The sequence below is a fragment of the Caretta caretta genome, chromosome 7, assembly GCF_965140235.1.
Source record: "Caretta caretta isolate rCarCar2 chromosome 7, rCarCar1.hap1, whole genome shotgun sequence".
NCBI lineage: Eukaryota > Metazoa > Chordata > Testudines > Cheloniidae > Caretta > Caretta caretta.
This window is the reverse complement of record NC_134212.1, coordinates 46,933,396-46,953,347: the sequence shown is the minus strand read 5'-3', so window position 1 is coordinate 46,953,347 and position 19,952 is coordinate 46,933,396. Positions and strand designations below refer to the sequence as shown.

At 56.7% G+C, this 19,952-nt stretch overlaps 1 protein-coding gene across 3 annotated transcripts; it reads right to left on the bottom strand.

The window, feature by feature from the left end:
* Window positions 1–1,421: 1,421 nt before the first annotated feature.
* Window positions 1,422–19,832, bottom strand: PARP3 (poly(ADP-ribose) polymerase family member 3). Of its 3 annotated transcripts, none has more exons than XM_048857841.2 (12): window positions 19,736–19,785; window positions 17,841–17,895; window positions 13,562–13,771; window positions 11,002–11,127; window positions 7,738–7,929; window positions 7,031–7,166; window positions 5,979–6,205; window positions 5,022–5,186; window positions 4,228–4,314; window positions 3,412–3,589; window positions 2,248–2,394; window positions 1,422–1,993 (listed from the first exon to the last, which is right to left on the bottom strand). In XM_048857841.2, exons 1-12 carry the CDS (start codon window positions 19,771–19,773, stop codon window positions 1,824–1,826), a joined length of 1,731 nt encoding a protein of 576 aa, XP_048713798.1. In that variant the 5' UTR covers window positions 19,774–19,785; the 3' UTR covers window positions 1,422–1,823. The 3 variants fall into 3 exon arrangements, with proteins under 3 accessions (XP_048713798.1, XP_048713799.1, XP_048713800.1); XM_048857842.2 differs by having other exon boundaries at window positions 13,562–13,768; XM_048857843.2 differs by lacking the exon at window positions 17,841–17,895 and having other exon boundaries at window positions 19,736–19,832.
* Between the last annotated feature and the right edge of the window lie 120 nt (window positions 19,833–19,952).

The window sequence follows — 19,952 nt, the reverse complement described above, 5'->3', positions numbered from 1 at the left end:
AATCCCCCACGCTGAGCCCCATCCTGGTGGCTTCAGCCCTGACCCTGCACTTCAGGCATCTGTGAGCCCAAAGCTGGGCTACTGCAACTGGTTAGACCAGGGATAGCTACACCACCCTGCTCTGCAATGGCTTCCCACTAAGCAGAGTCCACTTCACAGCCTGTGCCCTGTAGTTCGAAGCCCTTGATGGACCTGGCCCTGGCTGGCTGAGACAGGCCTCAGCCTCCGGGACCTGCCAGGCCAGCCACCTTCCACCACCCGGGGGAAGCTCATCGGTGCAGATGGAGCTTTCCTGGGGGCTGGCACTAGACTCTGGAAATTGCCTGTGTACAAGATGAGACCAGGCCTGGGCTGGAACACAGCTGGGATCACAGCTGAGACAGAGGCCATGCTAGTACTGTAGAGTTAACCAGTGTTCCTGCCCTCTCAAGTTAGCCTGCTCGAGCGAGAACAGCCATGCCCAGAGTGATTGCGAGTGGGGTTAACAGGACCTGCAGCCCATCCCACCGGAGTTCCAGGTTCGTGGGTGTGGATGGCACTCGCTGTGGGACAACCTTCGTGGGACAACCTTCAAGGGACAACTCGAGTTACCTGCACCGATGATGGGCCCGTGGCTTCCCCTCAGTCAGATCTTCCCGCAGACGCCCAGAACTCCACTCACGCAAACAGAACAACCCCGTGAGCCAATCCAGCTTCTTCCCCACCAGGCCAGCGAGGAAGAGCGAGATAGATTGTTATTGTTCTCTCACCTAGTAATTACCGCCTGGATGCAGGATACTATGGTGATGGCAGCCATATAAGTAGCCAGATTAGATAAGGGAATATGTCTCTTTAGTTTACTTTGCAAAAATTAACCCCTCAGACTGGACTCGGAGATCTGCGATGAGTGTGTCAGCCCCGCCCCACTTCCCTGCTCTTGTGTCTGACCCCCAATTCCTCCTCCTGTTTCTCTCGGTGCCCGCTGATCCCATGCCCCATTGTGCCCCCCCCCCCTTCTCCCAGCACCAGGGTTTCTAATGGGCCCCCCCTGGCCTCCTCCCTGTTCCTGCTTTCTCTCTGTGGGAGAGACCAGAGAACAACCTTCCCCCAGCCTGGCTGGCAGGTGCCTGGGAAGCTGCACTGGGATCCTGATCAGCAGCCGCTCCCTGCCCTGAGCTCCTCACCCACAGCATGTCTCCTGGGTAGGGCACCCCCATCCCTACAAGCCAGGCCACATCTCCTGAGGCCACTGTGCAGGGCGAGCAGATCTCCCGGGGCGGAAACAGGGAGGGGAGACCCTTGATCTTTCCCCTCTGCCGGGATCTCCCAGACAAGAGCTCCGAGAGCAAGAGCAGGCCAAAGAGATGGGCTCATGCCAGCCCCTGGATCCAACCCCTGCTGAGTTCTTCAGCGCCAGGGTGACACACGGGGGGAAAGCTGACTGCAATCCGCACACGCATTTATTTACAGTAAAAGAAGGCCTCAAAGCACCCTGCGGCTCACAGACTCCAGCACTTGGGAGTGTCCCCCAGAGCCCCAGCAGAGACTGTTGGGAGTTCAACTGGCTATGGCAGCTGCACCCCAGTCCTCTCCTCCAGGCAGCATGGCCCAGGGACTCCAAGCGCAGGAGCCACGCATCTCACGGCACGTTGTAGAGCATCTCTCCAGGCCCGTGGGACTCAGGGATCCTGAGCCAGCGGGCAACAGAGGCGCTCCCGCAGCCAGCCCACTGAGCGCTGTCATCTAACCCTGCTGCAGGTGGCACCCTGGGGTATCATCGCCATCGGCACAGCAGGCCACTGTCTCCCAGAGCTGCAGGGGTGCCGGGCCTGCGGGGAAGCACCTCAGAGGCGGAGCTGGAGCAGGTAACGGATCTGGCACTGGCTCTCCCGGTAGATCAGGTACTCGCTCTGGCTGAAGTAGGAATCCCGGTACTTGGCCACTGGGATGGGCTTCCCCTGTGGCACCAGCACCTTCCTGCCCTCCATCTTCAGCTCCCGGTCACAAGCAGGGTCTGGGGAGGGTGGGACGAGGAAGGGGTTAGCGCATGGGACTGGGCCTGGAACTGCCAGCAACAGGCTCTGCAAGACCACCACTTATCCCATTGCCAAACCCCCACTCTCCACCGTCCCCCCATCTCCAGCTCCAAATCCCCCCTATTTCTGTTGTGCCCCCCCATTGCCAGCACCTTCAGCCTCCTCCCATTCTGAATCCCCACAGGCGGGGAGCAGCCCCCAGCGGGGAGGTCAGATTGGGGAGCACACTCACCTGGCTCAGTCTTGCCGCAGGCGATCACGCTGTCGTACCCCGGGGGGGCCTCGCACAACGATGGGTTGTCCTGGGTGATCCGATGCTCCTTGCCTAGGGCCACCTCGTTGAGGAACATGATCCCGATCCGCTGGGAGGTGCAGCTCACTGGAGCGGAGAGACCGGCCTGTGCTGCTGAGGCTGGCTGCAAGGCCCACTCCCATACCCAGCCTGGCTGCCAACCTGGCACAGCCTGCCCTGTAGCGTTTCCCAGCGCTGGCAACAGTGCATTGAATTCCTGGACTAGGGGGTGCAGGCCAGTGGCAGGAGTGGCGGAAGCTCCCTATAAGTTGGGGGAGCCACCAGCACCCAGACCAGATTCCCACCCCTACACTGCTCCTTCTCCCTGAGGCCCCACCCCCTGCTTGCTCCTCTCCCCCCTCCCCCACCCCCGTTATTTGCTGTTACGGCCGGTAAAGAGTGATGGGGCCCTGGCCCCCTCAGTTCCAGCACCCCTGGCCAGTGACCCAGAACACTCTCTCCTGAGGGGCTGAGGACTGGCACTGATGGGTCCCAAAGCGACTCCTGTCCCCCATCCTCCCCAAGAGCAGGGAGGGGACAAAGCAGGGAATGCTGGAGGAGGAGGGGGCCATGGATACATCTAGGTGTGGTGTGCTCCCAGCTGCCATTGCCCTGGCTGGTTCTGCCCCTTTGTCCCGCCCTGAGCTGTGGGCAGGGCAGCACTCCTTGTACTTCCAATCACTCCTCTGCTGTGGCCTGTTAAAGCTGCCTGGAAAGCTGGGGAGCCCTGCTCCCCCAAGCCAGGAGCTCTCCTCTGCCCTGAGAGGAGGGGGAAGCTGCTCTCCTCACTTCACTCTCCCTTAGTCTAACCTCTGGCTCGCACCCTCGTCTGTGGCATCCCAACACCCTGGCATGTCATACTCAGCCCTGCTGCAGCTGGCTCTGACAGCTGGGCCACACCATCCAGGAGGGTGCAGGCCTGGGGCAGGAGAGGGAAAGGGGGCCCTGAGAATGTAATGCCGGGGCTTTCCACTGTCCCCAGACAGATACTCGCCCTGCAGAGGCTGCCAGTGTCTCCTCTTGCCTGGAGGGGATCAGAGAGGGGTGGGGGAGGAAGCGTGGATGGCTGGGAGAGCACCCAGGCCAGGCAGCCGCGGGCCTTACCGTATCCCATCGACTTGCCATTCTCGGAGGCGAAGTAAAGCCCCTTGCCCACACGCCCGCCGGAGTGCGGCATGATGCGCAGGCCGCTCTTCAGGATGGCGGCGACAACAGCCACGTTGGTGCCGTGCCATAGCAGGCGCCGGTTCTCCAAGTGGTTGTGAGCCTTCATGCGCTCGCCCTGCAGAGCCGAACAGGCGCAGTCCTCAGCTCCAGACAGAGAGAGGGCTCAATGTCTGCAAATGCTTCGCACCCCCAGGAGACACCGCCCATGACCTCCCTGATGCAGAAGGAATCTCAGCGCTGGGGGAAGGGGCTGGATCTACAGCCCTGCAGCCCACAGGACAGATGTGGGGACCAGCGAAAGCAGTATCCACTTCCCCCACTGCTGTCCTGGGGACGGCAGCTGAGGGGCCGGAGGGTAGCTGAAGCTCTGAGACCCTGTAGCCTTCGGCCTCTGCCCAGGCTGCCAGAGGCCCCGTCTACAGTCAAACCTTCACCCGTTGCCAACATCAGTTCTGAGCCGCTGCCATCAGCCTCCCTCCGCTGCACCCATGAGTGCCGGCCGATGAGACCTGCCCCGAGCACAGTTAAATGGTCCACGCTGAACCCAGGCAGAGCAGCTGGAAGCTGCTGGGGCTGAGCCTGTGCTGCAATGGCTGCACGGCCAGGGCGCCGCTGGCTCTTGGGGCCTGACACCAAGCCTGGAGCCGCACCCAGCAGCTGTTTGCGCCCAGTGGGAACTCTCCCCCACCTGGCCAACAAGTGAGCGCCCATGGACACATGCGCCCGCGAGCGGCAGGGCACTAGTTCTCTCACCTCTCCCTCCCTCTTCACCTTCCAGATGTTCAGGATCTTGACCTTCCGGTGGCTCGACCCGGTCTTCTCTACGTAGGTCTGGATCACCTGGGGGGAGACCAGAGTGATCGGGGGGCACCTGGGGCGAGAGCAGGCAAGAGCAGTCCTCTGCTCGCCCTCTCAGTGCTGGCACCCGTCCCTCCTGCCCTGGCTATCACAGAGGTCCACACGCGGGGCCCCAGGGTTGGGGCCTGCCCCACAGGAGCAGGTTTCTCTGCTTGGTGCTGAAGAAGCCTCTGGCATGATGACAACTGAACACGTTCACTCCCTCCGCACCCAGAACTGCCCCCCTTCCCAACACCTCCAGCACCTCCAGCTCGGACCCACAAGATCACCAGGCCTGGGCTCCCCCACAGCCCTGTCAGCTCCACTAGCGGAACCCCTCAAGGCTCTGGAGGGACTTACCCCTGGGGAGAGAGGCCAATTCACCTACCCCAGGCTCCTCCCCGGTTTGGAGAGCCCATGGGGTGCTGAGATATCCTGGGGAGGAGGGCACACACATCCCGCCTGGCAGCTGGGCCCCTGGAGGAAGCAGCTTCCTCTCCATCCCAGACAAGTGCTATGCAGGTGGCGGGGTTGGCACTGTACAGACCAAGACAGAAGTGCCGAAGGAAGGACCCAGTGTCCCCAGGCATTCCCTCAGGGACGTGACAGCCCACAACCCCTCTCACACTGGGCTAGTGACCCCCACATCGCTCCCCTGTCCAAGCTGCTGCCTCCACCAGGACACTTGGCATGTGCCAGCCCCTCCAGACCTGATAATCCTCTGACGCTGGGTCCACCAGGGTGAGCTCACACTTCAGAAGCTCATAGTCCTTGTCCAGCGGGTGAGGGACTTCCTCCACCTCCACCTTCACCTCCTCTTCCTCCTTCTCCTTCTGCGCCTGCAGGCTCTGGGCCAGTTCAATGTCTGCCAGCACCTACCAAGGCAGCAAGCCGGGCTGATGGGAAGGGTGGGCCACTTTAGCCCCTTAGTAGCCCTGGAGGCTCCTTCCCCCTCCCGTCCAGAGACTGCTTGCCCAAGGGTGGGTGTGACCCCAGCTGAGGTTTGTATGCCCCGCTGCCCTTCGCAGCATGGCCTCAGCCTGCCCTCTCCTGCCCGGAGGCTCCCCAAAGGGCTCTGGTTTTACACACCTGGGGAAGGAGAGGCCCTTTCGCCCGCAGCGCCCATGGGAGTTTGGATGCATACTGCTCACACGTTCTTCAGCGGGCCACCCTGCTGGGGCGGTGGTGAGCAGCACCATGTCCCCTAACCCACTGGGCTCCCAGGCGAGCAGCAAACACACCAACAAGGAGATACCGCAGACTCCAGGTGGCTATTTCCCCATGCAGGGCCAGGCCTCTTCCCCCTCTCACAGGGCACTCCGACCCCTTTCTAGAACCAAGGAAGCAAATGGCACAGTACCACCCCACGTCACCGCCATGGCAACAGCAGGGGTGAAGGTGGTAGCTTTCCCAAGCGCCGTCCTGGAGCAGAAACTCCTTCCCCCAGGCAGGAGGAGGCGCTGCACTGCTGGCCCCAGGGAAATCCAGCTGGCCTCAGCCCAGGGCGAGGGGGAGGGAGAACATTCCCATCTGGGAGACTGGGCAGGCAGCAGGAAAGCTGTAAGGGAGAGAAACCTGACCAAGGCACTGGGGGGGTCCCACCCTAGCAAGCAGGAGGAGCCAGCATGGTGCAGACCCAGCTCAACTGCCATGGGCAGGGCCCTTACCAGCAGCATGTCCTTCTTGGCCTGGACCATCTCCTGCTTGTTTATGGTGCGGGGCCTGGAGCGGCCGAAGCTGTGGGGGATGATGGTGTAGAAGCGGGACGACAGCTCCTCCAGCTGCTTGCCAGGCAGCGGCTGCTCCTGCAGAGCCGTTTCAATGGCCTCCAGGGCCTCGAAGCCCTTGGCGATCTGCTGCTTGCTCAGCTTCCCCAGCGGCATCTTCTTCACGTCTGGGGCAGGCAGACAGGCATGGGGAGGGGAGACGAGCAATGGAGGGCTTAGCTGACGGCCGGTAGGGGCACCTGCGTCCCGCCTCAGACCTGAGCCTGATCCCTTCCCCTCGGGGGCCCCAGAGCAATCCCACACACAGACCCCTGGGCTCATACAAGTCTCCCCCATCCCCCAGGGCAGGGCTCTGTGGTGTGGGTGTGGGTTCTGGAGTGCGGCCAGGGATCAGGAGTTTGGGGTGCGGGGGGGACTCTGAGTTTTGGGGGGGCTCAGGGCTGGGGCGCAGGCTTACCTCAGGCGGCTCCCAGTCAGCAGCCAGTAGGGGTGCTAAGGCAGGCTTCCTGCCTGTCCTGGCACCGCGGACCTCGCTGCACCCCAGAAGCGGCCAGCAGTAGGTCCAGCTCCTAGGTGATTCCGCGCGGCTCTCGCCTCCAGGCACTGGCCCCCCGCTCCCATTGCGCCGCCCCCCACCGCCTAGGAACTGGATGTGCTGCTGGCCGCTTCCAGGGTGCGGCGCAGCATCAGAACAGGTAGGGACTAGTCTGCCTTAGCTGGGCAGGACCGCCAACAGGACTTTTAACGGTCCGGTCGGCGGTGCAGACCAGAGCTGCCGTGACCCAGTGCTTTACAGGCCACAACCCAGTACTGGGTCATGACCCACAGTTTGAAAACCACTGATCTAGAGCACCATGGCCTGGCCCCTCTGACCAAGCCCTGGAGACAGCTAACGGAAACCCTGAGCAGGAGCCCCGGGCTGCAGCAGGGCTGATGGTGCAGGGGTGTGTGCTGCCTCCCCCCTGCCCCAAGGGCCCCGCTCCCCACTGTACCGATATTCATGGTCTGCATGGCCTCTTTGAACATGTCATTGCTGAAGATGAGTGAGACCAGCTCCTGGGTGGCCTTGTCCAGGCTGCAGGGCAGCGTCCTCTGCTTGGTGCGCTTTCCTCCATCCACGCTGTCCACCTGGGGGAGGGGAGAGGAGAGCTCTAGCTCCGACAGGCAGAGGGGCTCTCCCTCCGGAGGACATTCCCACCCACCCCATGGGGCATTCCAATGTTGCTATGCCAGCCACCAGGCCAGCTGCATGGAAAAAGCCCCCCAGAGCCAGCAATGGATCCCCCCAGCCCTGCCCGGCCACCCCGCCCCATGGAAGTTTGTCTCCAGCGGGGAGCTGCCCTGAGGGGGTGAACTGGGGCCGTCACCTGAAGCAGGATGTGACATTTTGCCATCTGTGGGCCAAATCCCGAGGCCCTTGCTCACTCCTCATGGAGGCAAAGCTTCCACCAGCTCCCGTCACGCTCTCGGGCAGCAGCCGGACACATACCCAAGCCAGGAGTTCAGGACATGGCCCCTGCATTGCAACTGCACAGCCAGGAGGGGGACTGCCTTCCCTGCTCCCCCAAGTCTCCAAACGGGGTTGTGCCAGTCCCTCAGCACCATGGCACATATGTCCCTAGCTGCCTCGGGCAGGTTCCTGTTTTCCTGGCTCCATGTGGGGGCAGCCTGGCTTATCCCGGGGCCCCCAGTCACACACCTTCACGGTCACCTCCTGCTCCTCCTCGGCCCCGTGCTGCACCTCGATCAGGGTGTACTTGCCAGGGTGGGCCACGAAGTTCTCCCGCTCAGCCCAGCTGTTCTTGGTCTTCTCCCGGAACTTCTTCTCAAAGTCCTTCTTGGCAGCTTCCAGGGAAGGGAAGGGGCTGAGCTTCGACTGCCCCACCTCCCCCTAGGAATGAAAGAAACCCGTGGCAGGGTCAGGGTCAGTGCCCTGTTCCTGTGTTCACTGCTCACCTTCCCCTTCAACTCGGGGCTCCCCCTGGATTGGGGCTGCAGCTGGCCTCTACAGTGCAGCCATGGGCGCCTTCACACAGGTGCAGCCTGTGGAGACTACAGGCCCCAGCTTGCAATTCTCCATTTAATAAAGGCAACAAGGATGCACTGCATGCTGGGTAGTCTACAGAGGCTGCATGTATCTTCCTGGGACATGAATCCAATTAACTAGCTCTCCAGCTAAGCCCGACTCTGACTCTCCTGCATGCACAGCTTTGCCAAGCCACCCAAAATGCCACACTCATATTCCAATCCCAGGGTAGGGTTCTTCTGGCTAGCCTGGGTAAGTCAGACTGGGGACATTACAGACAGAGGTGGATTTTCCTGCCAAAGTGCAATGCCCTTGGCTAGTTTTTTGCCTGGGGCAATGGATGGGAAGAAGTGTTTACTTAACAGTGGTTTCCCCCTGCTTTGCCGAGTCCCCATGGCCCCTGCAAGAACAGCACAAAGAGGAAAGCAGCAGGCAAGAGAACCATGTTGGGAGCAGGTGGCTCCTATCTGGGCTTGATTCCATGGGATGGTCTAGGAAGGAACCCAGATGTCCAGGGAGGCAGGATTCTTGAGGCCCATCCTTGCCCAGCTTTGCAAATTCTGCTAGAGTCCTCGTCACGGAGCAAGGTTTGGAAAAGGTGTTTGAAGTACGAGGAAATTCCCAGCTAAAAACCTTTGTTAGGCTAGAGTCAGGGCTAAGCAGATGTTCAACTCACCCTTTTGGAAGGTGCCTTTAAAGAATGCTGCCAGTGCAGTTTAAAAGACAAAACCAAACCAGAACCCTGGAAAACCTGGGCATGCGAAGTTAATTTCCTATTTGAAAAATGCTTCAAATGATGCAATGTGTGGAATTGCCCAGCCAGACAACCCTAACTCTGCCCCAGAGCATCAGCCCATTAGGTGATCTTCTTACGAAGTACTTCAGCTCAACCATTTGTCACATTTTCAGAGCAAATGTATGTGTATCCCTCTCTGTGGCCCACCAAGAGGCCATCAGCCACCATCTCTTTTGGGCGGAGACCCACATCTCACTCCCTCCTGACCAGGGACTTTAAAGCTGCACAGCTTTACACTGGAATATCCCCAGCAAGCCAGACTGCTCAGCAGGCCTGCGCCTGCACTTTGCTCTCTCTCCAAAAACTCTGACCAGTGTACCACACAGCTCCTTCTAAGCAAGCACATATATTCTCAGGGTAAAAATACTACAGATATAACGCATTAAATCAATAGGTGACCCCACACACATGCTAAAAGCTTACCACTCCAGCCCAGGCACTGGTAAATTTCTTGAAAACCCACAATTGGCTTTTCCCCACGGTTACAAGTTAATCTATTTAAGATCCAGAACCAGGACAAAGGCCCCGAGTCAGTTTAGGCTCAGGCTACTTATTCTTATCCCTTTTTTTGACTGTTGGTCTCTGGAGAATTCAGTTTGAACCAGTATACGCGAGCGTCCCCAGGAGGTGGTACCTCTCCGGAGGTGTTATGACCTGAGTGATTTGCCCTAACTATCCCATTCTGTTTTCACTTCCTGGAGGGGCTGCGGTAACCCTCTCCCCATGAAGTGCATACAGCTCCGGGCTCACAACAATCCACAAACCTGGCCTACACCTAATATCGGCTGGTCTCCCAAAGTGGGGCAGGAAGTTGCTCTGTCTGTCACACTGTCACTACAGGCTACCAGAGCCTTGTTTTTCTGGAAGTTAAAGCTACACCAGCTGCAACCCGCACAGTGTAAAGCAAATTAGGGCAGGGACAGCCCTAGAGCTCCTGGGACCTTGTCAGTGAGGCACTGGGTTGGGCTGTCCCTTGCATGGCTCGGCCTCCTTGGGAGCATCGAGCAGGGATCTGAGTCACCAGCGCTCAGGGTGCTGAGGCTAACAGCCCTGGTGCTAAAACTGGCTTCCGCGGGGACTGTCTCCCCACGACACTGACATCAGCAAGGGGAGTTCCTAGAACTCGAGGAAGTGGGTTGAGACTGACACCAAGTGGCCAGGGAGGGAATCTCACTATGGCAGGCAATGTAAATCACCCGTTTACATGACAGTGTCCATCCCCCAATGTGCTGGGTATTGCATGCAAAGCAAGACAGCCCCTGCAGAGCTCACAGCTTGAGAGGTCCCTTTTGGAGAGGGAGCCAGACACCCACATCAGCCCCTCTCAGGGGGACATGCCCGGTAGCTTCAGCCCCCCTTTCCCTGGCCTGTCCGGAGTGGGAAGGGTGTACTGTGCCCTCCCCGCGTCTCCCCAAGGAGACTTTTGTGGGGTCTATTACCTCCAGTACCCAAGGGGATGGGGGCAGGGGGAAAATAAGAGCATGTGGGTCTGTGCTTTGGGAAGGGGGTGGGAGCTTGGGACCCCTGTGTGCAGCAAGTGGGGGATGGGAGGGGGGCGAACAACAAGAGGAAAGGGTGAGTCATGATTTATGACTCCGCACTGCTCAGTATAGGCTTCCCAAGGAGCAGCGTTCAGACCAGAGCTTCCAGGAAGCACAGAGCATGTGCCATTCGTGCCCTGCGGGGGGACAAAACCCAGACACTAACTGCGCTTCCACTTAGCTCAGGGGGATGTGGGGGAGCTCACTGGTCAGCTCCAGGGGGTGTGACCAACAAATGGAGCTTCAGAACCACCTTTCACTTGGATCTGATGGGACCCAAGGCAAACAAACACGATGAGCAAGCAACCAGGAGAGAGACGGAGTTTGAAGGGGGGCCATAATGCAAGCACACAAATAAACAAACAAATGTCAGCAAGTAAAGGATGTAGTTTAAACACCCAGCTTCTGCACGGGAGGCAGGCGCCGTGTCTAACAGCCCTGGATTTAGCTTACTGCCATGTCCCCTAGGATGGGTGGCCCTGGCTGGGCCTTGGCCTCATGGCAGCAGAGGTAGCTACTGTAACAACGCCCCCTGGTGGCTGGCAGAGAGAGGTACTGGCCCAGCTGTGGCAGTGGCTGGGCAGGGAGTAGGACACTCACCACGCGACCCCAACGGTTCCAGCAGCTGTAGCTGCCATTCTGAGCGATGAGCTGGATGATGTAGAACTTGTTGTTGTTGTTCCCGATGTTGGTCTGGTTCAATATGCAGTCGTAATCCTCGTGGATCTACCCAACAGACCACAGGGGAGCAATGAACTCGAGTGGCCCCTCGAGCAGGGATGGCTACACAACTGCTCTGGGACAGCCTGTGCTGGGGTCAGACAGGGAGGGGCTCCCTGGGGCCAGGATCCCCAGGACTGTCCTGTAGAGCAGTGTTAGTAATGCGGTCTGCACAGGGAGGGTCACGGAGGGGCTCCCTGGGGCCGGGATCCCCAAGACTGTCCCGTGGAGCAGTGTTAGTAATGGGCTCTGTGCTGGAGTCAGACAGGGAGGCACTCCCTCGGGCTGGGATCCCTGGGACTGTCCCATAGAGCAGCATTAGCTGATGGGTTCTGGTGGGGAGAGGCTCTTTCAGCTCTGCCTAGCGCTGGAGGCCAGAGCGCTTACCAGCTCCCAGGGACTGAATCCTTGCAGCTCCGCCGCAACCCACAAACTTCCTTCTTTCGCAGGGCTCATGCAGCGGGCTCTCCGAGCGCCAGCATTTAGCCTCAGGGCTGGGCAGGGCCGGCCTTAGGGCCAGGCAAACGGGGCCCACGCCCAGGACACTGTAGCCAGGGGGGCACCACAAGGGGCTCGCCCTCCCACGAGCTGGCTGTGGCCGGACTCCTCTCTTCACCGTCTCCTCCCTTGCGCTGGGCTGATGGGCTTCTCCCTGACCCCAACCCCCTGGCCCCTCCCTCACTCGCTCCTCAGCGGCTCCAGCTCTGCCCCAACCCCAGGGAGCCCAGAGCAGCACAAATGGGGGGGGAATGGGAGGGGAGACTTAAAGTGACAGTGGGCTCGCTGTCTCTCAAACTTCCCTAACGCACACACAAAAGCTCTCACACCCACATACACTCTGTCTCTCAGTCCCCCAACACAGATGGTGGGTGTGTGTGTGTGGGGGTGTCCGTACATTTGAGCCCAGCCTGGTGATCTGACAACACAGTCTCACACTCCCCAACACACACAGTCTCTCACACAATCCCGACAGACAGTCACACACACACACAGGCACTCTCTCTCTCACACTCACGTGCACACACACGTATTCTTGTTATTACTGCTTGGTACTTCCTGTCAAAATGCTTGTGGTGAGCCAGGAGTGGCTAGGGGCTACAGGAGGGCCCTGGGCTCTGGCAAGATGCAGCCGCCACGTGACACCGCAAAGCCCACCTTGAGCCGCAGGCCAAGCTCCAGGCACCACAAGCCACCACAGAAGTAAGGGGCAATACACCAGGGGTTCTCAAACTGGGGGTCGTGAGGTAATTACATGGGGGGGGTCGCGACTTGCCAGCCTCCACCCCAAGCCCTGCTTTGACTCCAGCATTATAATGGTGTTAAATATACAAACAAGTGTTTTTAATTTATAAGGGGGGGTTGCACTCAGAGACTTGCTATGTGAAAGAGGTCACCAGTACAAAAGTTTGAGAACCACTGCAATACACCATGTACCATGCCACCCTTACTTCTGAGCTTCTGCTGACAGTGGCCTAGGAATTTGCTAGTTGTAGCAGTTACTCATTGTGACGTTATCTGATTAAAACATGACCATGTAGATCATTGTTGCAACCACTGTTACATTTGCAACAAATCTTGTACCAAATGTGGCATGTAAGATGTCTTTGAAAAGGTTAGGGTTTGCTGAATATGTTTATGCATGCATCATTTTTGTATTTGAAGTTATGAGTATTGGCTCTATACCTGTATTTCATATGTTTGCTCCTGGGGTAACGCCCACAAGGTAGTTAGTCAACACAGCTTGAAGGGACTAGTCAAAGTAACAGGTTTCAGAGTGGTAGCAGTGTTAGTCTGTATGAGCAAAAAGAATGAGGAGTCCTTGTGGCACCTTAGAGACTAACAAATTTATTTGGGCATAAGCTTTCGTGGGCTAGAACCCACTTCATCAGATGCATGGAGTGGAACATACAGTACAGAGGGATAAACACACAGAAAATGAAAAGATGGGAGTTGTTTTACCAACTGATCCCCCACTTGGTAAAACAACTCCCATCTTTTCATATTCTGTGTGTTTATCCCTCTGTACTGTATTTTCCACTCCATGCATCTGATGAAGTGGGTTCTAGCCCACGAAAGCTTATGCCCAAATAAATTTGTTAGTCTCTAAGGTGCCACAAGGATTCCTCGTTCTTTTAGTCAAAGTAAGTGGCTCATCAAGGGACACTTAACTCACAATGGACCATAGGAGATGCCCACCTACATTGAATGGACTTTCATGTGGACATTCCATATGAAGTATAGGTAATGGCCCGGAGGTGATGGGGGGCGGGGGGGGAGGGGGGGGAACCTATAGGAGCCGGGGGGATGGTGGAAGGGGGAGGCGCCAAAATACAAGTTATCCCAGGGCACCATTTTCACTAAGGCCGGCCCTGGGGCCAGGTGACGTGCGAAGGCGTCTCCTCCTCCCCAGGGGACCCTGCTGCCTGAGCCTCACTCATACCTGGGCATCACTGCCATTGCTCAGCTGGCAAGCAGAGTCGATCTTGGCTTTGAGCTTCTCCTTGGGAGCGGTCTTCAGCGCCTCCATGGTGGAGCGGATGCTGTCCTCCTCCGGCTCCTGCTTCATCTTTTTGTCCTGGGCCTTGGCCTGGGCCTTGGCAGGCGACTTGCGTTTGGGGGCCATTGCTCCCCTGCAGCGATGGCCACTCTGCTGCAATAAGAATTAGGGCCTCCATTAGAGTCACTTATGTCCTGCAGAGGCAGGATGGAGGGTGAGGAGGCCGTTCTCTGTCGCAGGCCAGCAGCCTGCTCAGTTCCCAGGATTATCCCAAAGCTACACTAGCAGTGGGTGAACACCAAGAGCTCTTCAGGATTGGGTCCAGGGAGGATGGCTAGTCTTGTGCTTATGGCACCTGGAGACCTGGGTTCTGCTCCCAGCCCTGCCACTGACTTGGTGCGTGAGCTGGTGCAAGTCACTTTACGCTCCTCCGTGCCTCAGTTTCCCCACCCATAAAATGGGGATAATAATCATTCCCCAGCTCGAAGAGGGGATGTGTGAGGCTTCATCTCACTAGCGTGTGTTGAGTGCATAGAGATCCTTAGATGAAAGATACTTCACAATAATCTATAAAAGCTGCCATTGAAATGTCCCAAGCCCAGGTGCCCTCCCGTTTCTAGTGCTAGCCCAGCTGGACTACACCGAGGCTTTCCCCAGCCCTTCCACTGGAGCCCTCACAGGACAACTTCCCATAACTGCTTAGCAAAACCTGCCTCCTTTCCCCACCCTAGCCCACTAGCCCCACGCACACCAAGAGAATGCAAGCACACCCCCCACCACTGCTACTGTTCATTTTGGAGCACTTGGAAGTGTGCTGAGCATACAAGGAACAAGCTAAGCCCCAGCCCCTGTCCCAAAGAACTTACAGTCCAAGGCCCAGGGGCCGGGACAGATGGGATGTGACTAGCAAGGACCACACAGTGCTAAAGGATGAGGATTATGAGTGGCAGAGGCAACCAAAGAGGAAGAGGGGGAAACCACTGACCCCCAAAGGATGTTTAGTTACAGTTTAGGCTGTCCTTGGTCCACGCAGAGCAGTATGTCTCTCCCAGAAAAACAATAACAGGAGACTAGCTCAACGAATGAAATACCCGTCTAGTGCCCGGCGTTGGGCAACGGCTCCGTCCAGCTGAAACAACTTGTAATCTGACAGTGGCTGCGGCCCAGGGGGCGAGCTGCCAATGGGGAGTTTAGCCTGCTGCACTCTGTGGCAGGCTGGTGAATATGTGTTTCCAGCACTCTCCTGCAGAGCCTAAGTCCTGGACTGCATTCCAGGCATTGCTGTTCCTCTCCCACACCCCACCCATGGGGGCCATCCAACCAGAGTGAGAGGAGGGGCAGCCAAAGCCCGACTGTAACCAGGTCCCTGATTCGGCTGTATCTGTAGCATGGGTGGGTCCTTACTCCTTGAGGGAGTGGTGGTGATCAGATGCTCTGATTCCCTCTGCTTAAGGGAAGGCCCTATCTGCACTGGAGTGGGAACCAAGTTTGAAACCCTCTAACTTCTCTGTTTAAACACAGACCTGGCAAAGACAGTTTCTAGCACTGCTCACCAGGCCATTGTGGGCAAATGGTCTGGCATTCTGAACAATCAAACTAGGATGTCTCTCAAGCCCAGCGCTGCCATAGCTTAGCACAGCCAAGGAGGAACGAGTTTTGCTGGATCCTTATTTAAATGCCCCCTTACATTTGAGCCCAGCCTGGTGATCTGACAGCACACGCGCACACCCCAACTGAACCACACCCAGTCAAACCCAGACAGCCTCAGCCCAGCTGACATCAATGGGGATTTCAACCTCAACCCCCTGAGTTAAACCTCCAGACTTCACTCAGCATCCAGCTGCAATGCAGCAAAAAGCAGCGTGATGGGATTATGTAGCGACACAAAGCACATTGTGTTAGGATGTACTGACACAACAAGTGTGTCCTACACAACAAGCAGCTGAAAGAGACAGCCCCTTAGCTGGCTGGAAGCACGCCCCCTTTGGGTGATCATGACATGCAGGTTTCTTAGGTGACTGGTTGCTGACTGAGGAAGTGTTAAGGGGTGGGAGAAGTGGTGTCACAGATGTGTCAGTTTTCTGCAGTATCCTTGGGAGATCTCACTGAACTAAGTTTGAGTCTCTTTGGGGCTCATTGTATTAATAATACATTAACCGTTCATTTGAGGGCCCGGATTGTACATAACTCCTCGAGAGAAGGAGATGAGAGACCTGGGGGTTCACAGAACTATAGCGAACAATGGGCCAGATAAGAATGGACTATGGGAACAAAATGTGTTAAGTGGTTTTCATGGGAAAAAGCTATGGGGAGGTGAAAGCAAATTCTCCACATCCAGCTATGCAAAAACCTGGCGGCCTTTTGAGACCACACCCTGAGGTGTGAGCTGTTGCATGCTGATTACTTATTGAGGCCAAGATTACAGGCTCAAGCTGTATAAAGAAAGAGCCAGGACTATTCCTGGTGGTTCTGAATCTGAGCTGGTTATTAACTCATAGCCACACTGAAAAGCCAGCTGTGGGGTTTGAAGGACTGACATGTCCCAGGGCCAGAGGCTGGAATTGGGGTGACCTGTGGCAAGCATTTTAGCATATGTGTAGGTTCTTTTAATGTTATTAATATGTTTATCTGTAATGCTTTCACCTTACAAATAAATGTGCTTGCTTAGAAAGAGCTGGGTGGTAACTGATAACTGCAGGCCATTATGCTGTTCACGATCGCTGGAGAGAAAGCGAAGTGCCGACACTAGTCCGTTTAGGCAGCCTGGCTTGCACAGTGTAGTTCTTAGACAGCAGGCAGGTCTAGCCTACTCTAGAAGACTCTATGGACCACTGAAGAACTGGAATTATAACATCACAGACACCAAAGAAGTGAAATCTAATTAACTGGGAAGGGAAAGCATTTTTATTCACACTATTTAAAACGCTGGTATTTTATTTTAACTCTACTGAATTCAAACACCCACTACGTACTTTGGAGAAAAGCTCTCTTGGTTAAAGATTGCCCTTTTAGTCCACACAAGCAGCCACCAAGGAGTCCTCCAGGAAAGCCAGAGAAGACTAGGCTTGCCATGCTTAATATTTCTCAGGCAAGAAACTACCAAACCTTTCAACCTGCGAAGCCTCTAGTAAGCAGAGAGCAGGGAGGCGGGGGGGATGGTACAAATCTATATGTGGCAGGTCATCTTTAAAATGTAAAGTGAAGGGGTTTATGGGTAGATTATCTTTTTTGCCCCCCTATTCTGGGAAAGAGGCAGAAAAAGCAGCTCAAACACAACCTCTCCCTTGGGACCAAGAGAGAAATTTAATCCACCCAGCCAAATGGCAAGCACCGGTTGCACTTCTCCAAGTAAGCTTCGTTTGCATACCCTGGCACAAAGGAACACAATGCCAGCAGCAGACCCCAAACCAAAGGGGAACCTGGGTTGGAAGAATCACCCGATTTATTCCAGGAGTCCAAGTAACATAAGCCAAGAGCAAGATTCAGAAAACAAGGACCAAACAGGAAGGAAATACAGCAGGGCAGAAGAATTCCAGGCAGAGATTGCACAGCTCAGTCTCTAGTGATAAAATCCCCACTAATGGGCAATGAAGACTTGAACCTACATACTCCGTGAATACGAGATTCACGGGACTCCAGATGCATGTGGCTGTATTGTATAGCCCTAGTCCTACGCAGCTGTGTATGGGTACAGCGATACCCATAGAGCAGAATGCCCCAGAGTCTCGCCAGGCTCAGTGCACGACCAATCCCTTTGAGGGGCATTATCTCCGTAAGCGTGGTGTCTGAGTAGGCAGGAAGCAGCCCTGCAGGGCCAAAGAGCAAACAAGCCACAAAAACAAGGGAGGGGTGGAGAACGGGGCCTTTCCAGACATTTCTGTGCACAGCAAAGCAATGGGAGCTTTGGCGAGGCGGAGATGGAGCAGGGAGAGCGCTCGCATTACCCTGGGGTTTGCTGGTCCCGAGCTAGAATTTCTTTGAGGAGAAGGAGAAGGAATCTGGCAGGCAGGGAAGGTCCAGCACCACAGTTCCATTCCCAAAATTAATCATGCTACAGATCAATCCCAGCAGCCATGGCCTGAAGGCAGCAAATTGCGTGCCCTGCCCTTGAGGACTATCAGGGCTTTAACAGCAAGGGACAGAGGCACAGGGCAGCCGCAGGCTCCACTCAGCTGTTCTCCACCTGCCCTCTAGCCTGCTAGGGAAGCAGAGGTGCACTCACCCGCCTGGAGTTCCTTTGCAGACTGGGGGTGCTGGAGCTGCTCCTCCTGGCCAGCCTCAGTAGAGGAATACAAAGGGGACAAGTTTAGACAAGCTGGAGCTGGCACAGCCGCCTGCTCTTTCCACTCTCCCTACCATTCTCCTCCTCCCAGTGACCTCAGCCTGCAAAGCAACTCCCCTTGTGGGAGAGGAGCCAGCTCAGCTCAGAAAAAGGAGTCACCTGGCACCGGCTCTGCACTGCGTGGGCTCAGGGGAACCGAAAGGGAGTTGCTAGGGGAGAGAGACTACAGTGAGAGACTGCCAACCCTTCTAGAAAGGACGACGTGGGGGTAGCTCTCAGCCAGGCCAGCACATTCCAGCCTGGATGCTCTCAGACTTGTTGCTGTTGGAACAATATGGTCAGGACAAGCCCCTCTTTCCCTGCAGAAATTCTGAGCTGGGTGCAGCTAGCAGGGGTGAGAACCACTGAGCTAAACAGCAGCGTGGGGGAGGGGGGGGTAAGGGCTGGTGGCTAGTGCACATGATCAGTCCAGGGAGTAAATCCTCCAACAGTGGAGCTGTGGAAATTTACACCAGCTGAAGATCTGCCCCCAGGGTTTATTTCCTAGCTGCCCCTAATTTATTTTTAAAGGTTTCAGAGTAACAGCCGTGTTAGTCTGTATTCGCAAAAAGAAAAGGAGTACTTGTGGCACCTTAGAGACTAACCAATTTATTTGAGCATGAGCTTTCGTGAGCTACAGCTCACTTCATCGGATGCATACCGTGGAAACTGCAGCAGACTTTATATATACACAGCGAATATGAAACAATACCTCCTCCCACCCCACTGTCCTGCTGGTAATAGCTTATCTAAAGTGATTATCAGGTGGGCCATTTCCAGCACAAATCCAGGTTTTCTCACCCTCCACCCCAATTCACTCTCCTGCTGGTGCTAGCCCATCCAAAGTGACAACTCTTTACATAATCAAGTCGGGCTATTTCCTGCTTTTGTGGCAGGACAGTGGGGTGGGAGGAGGTATTGTTTCATATTCGCTGTGTATATATAAAGTCTGCTGCAGTTTCCACGGTATGCATCCGATGAAGTGAGCTGTACCTCACGAAAGCTCATGCTCAAATAAATTGGTTAGTCTCTAAGGTGCCACAAGTACTCCTTTTCTTTTATTTTTAAAGTGACTCTGGGCAAGTAACACCAGCTGTGCCTCCCTGCCAAACCAGGATACCAGCACCCACCAGCTCCGCACAGCGTAGTGAGCCGTGGGGATGAAGGGCACCACAGAAAGGCACCCTGGATTCCGCCGCCTGGCATCTCAGTCCCCCAGTGAGGTGGGAACTTCATGGCTCAACTGGGACCAGTTTAGATGCTCCTGTGCCCAAGTCTGAACTCCGCTAGAATCCAGTGGTCTTTGGGACAGATCCTGCAAGGTGCTGAGCACCCCACACCACTCAACTCAACAGGAGCCACAACTGCTCAGCACCCCCTGAGGCAGGCCCTTTCTGCTCACCTCTCCGCTCTGCCCCACGGGTCTGCCAAACCCCCAAAGCAAGAGTCCAGCTCTAAACATCACCTCCCAAAGCCACTGCGCCGCACAGGGACCCCGGCCCCAACGCTGCCACCTGCTGCTGAGCCTGGAACAAGGGCCCCCCTGCAGACTGCTCCCAGGCAGCGACCCGCTTCACAAGGTCACAGATCACCACCCCCAGGGCCCAGCCCCAAGCCCTCGCCCCCTCCCAAGCCAGCCCGGAGGCCCCCACAAACCAGCCCAACGCCCTCACCTCCCTAACCAGCCCCCCGCCCCAACCAGTCCCGGAGCCGCCGCCCCGAGCCCTCCACAAAACTAGCCCCAAGGCCCCGGCCACCCCACAGGCGGATGCATCACCCTCTAGTGGCGCACTCACCCCGCAGAGCCGCCGCCTTCGCGGAGCGCACTGCGCATGCGCAAAAAGAAATCTGCTGGGGAACGGGTCCCGTTCACAGGCAACTCAGCTCACCAACAGGAGACAGGGGGCGGGGCCAAGAGGCAGATTTGTCCAATAGGAGAGGGAGGCGGGGCACAATGCGGGAGCGAAGGGGCGTAGCCCTAGAAGGAACGTAAGTGCGGAGGGACGGACCTGG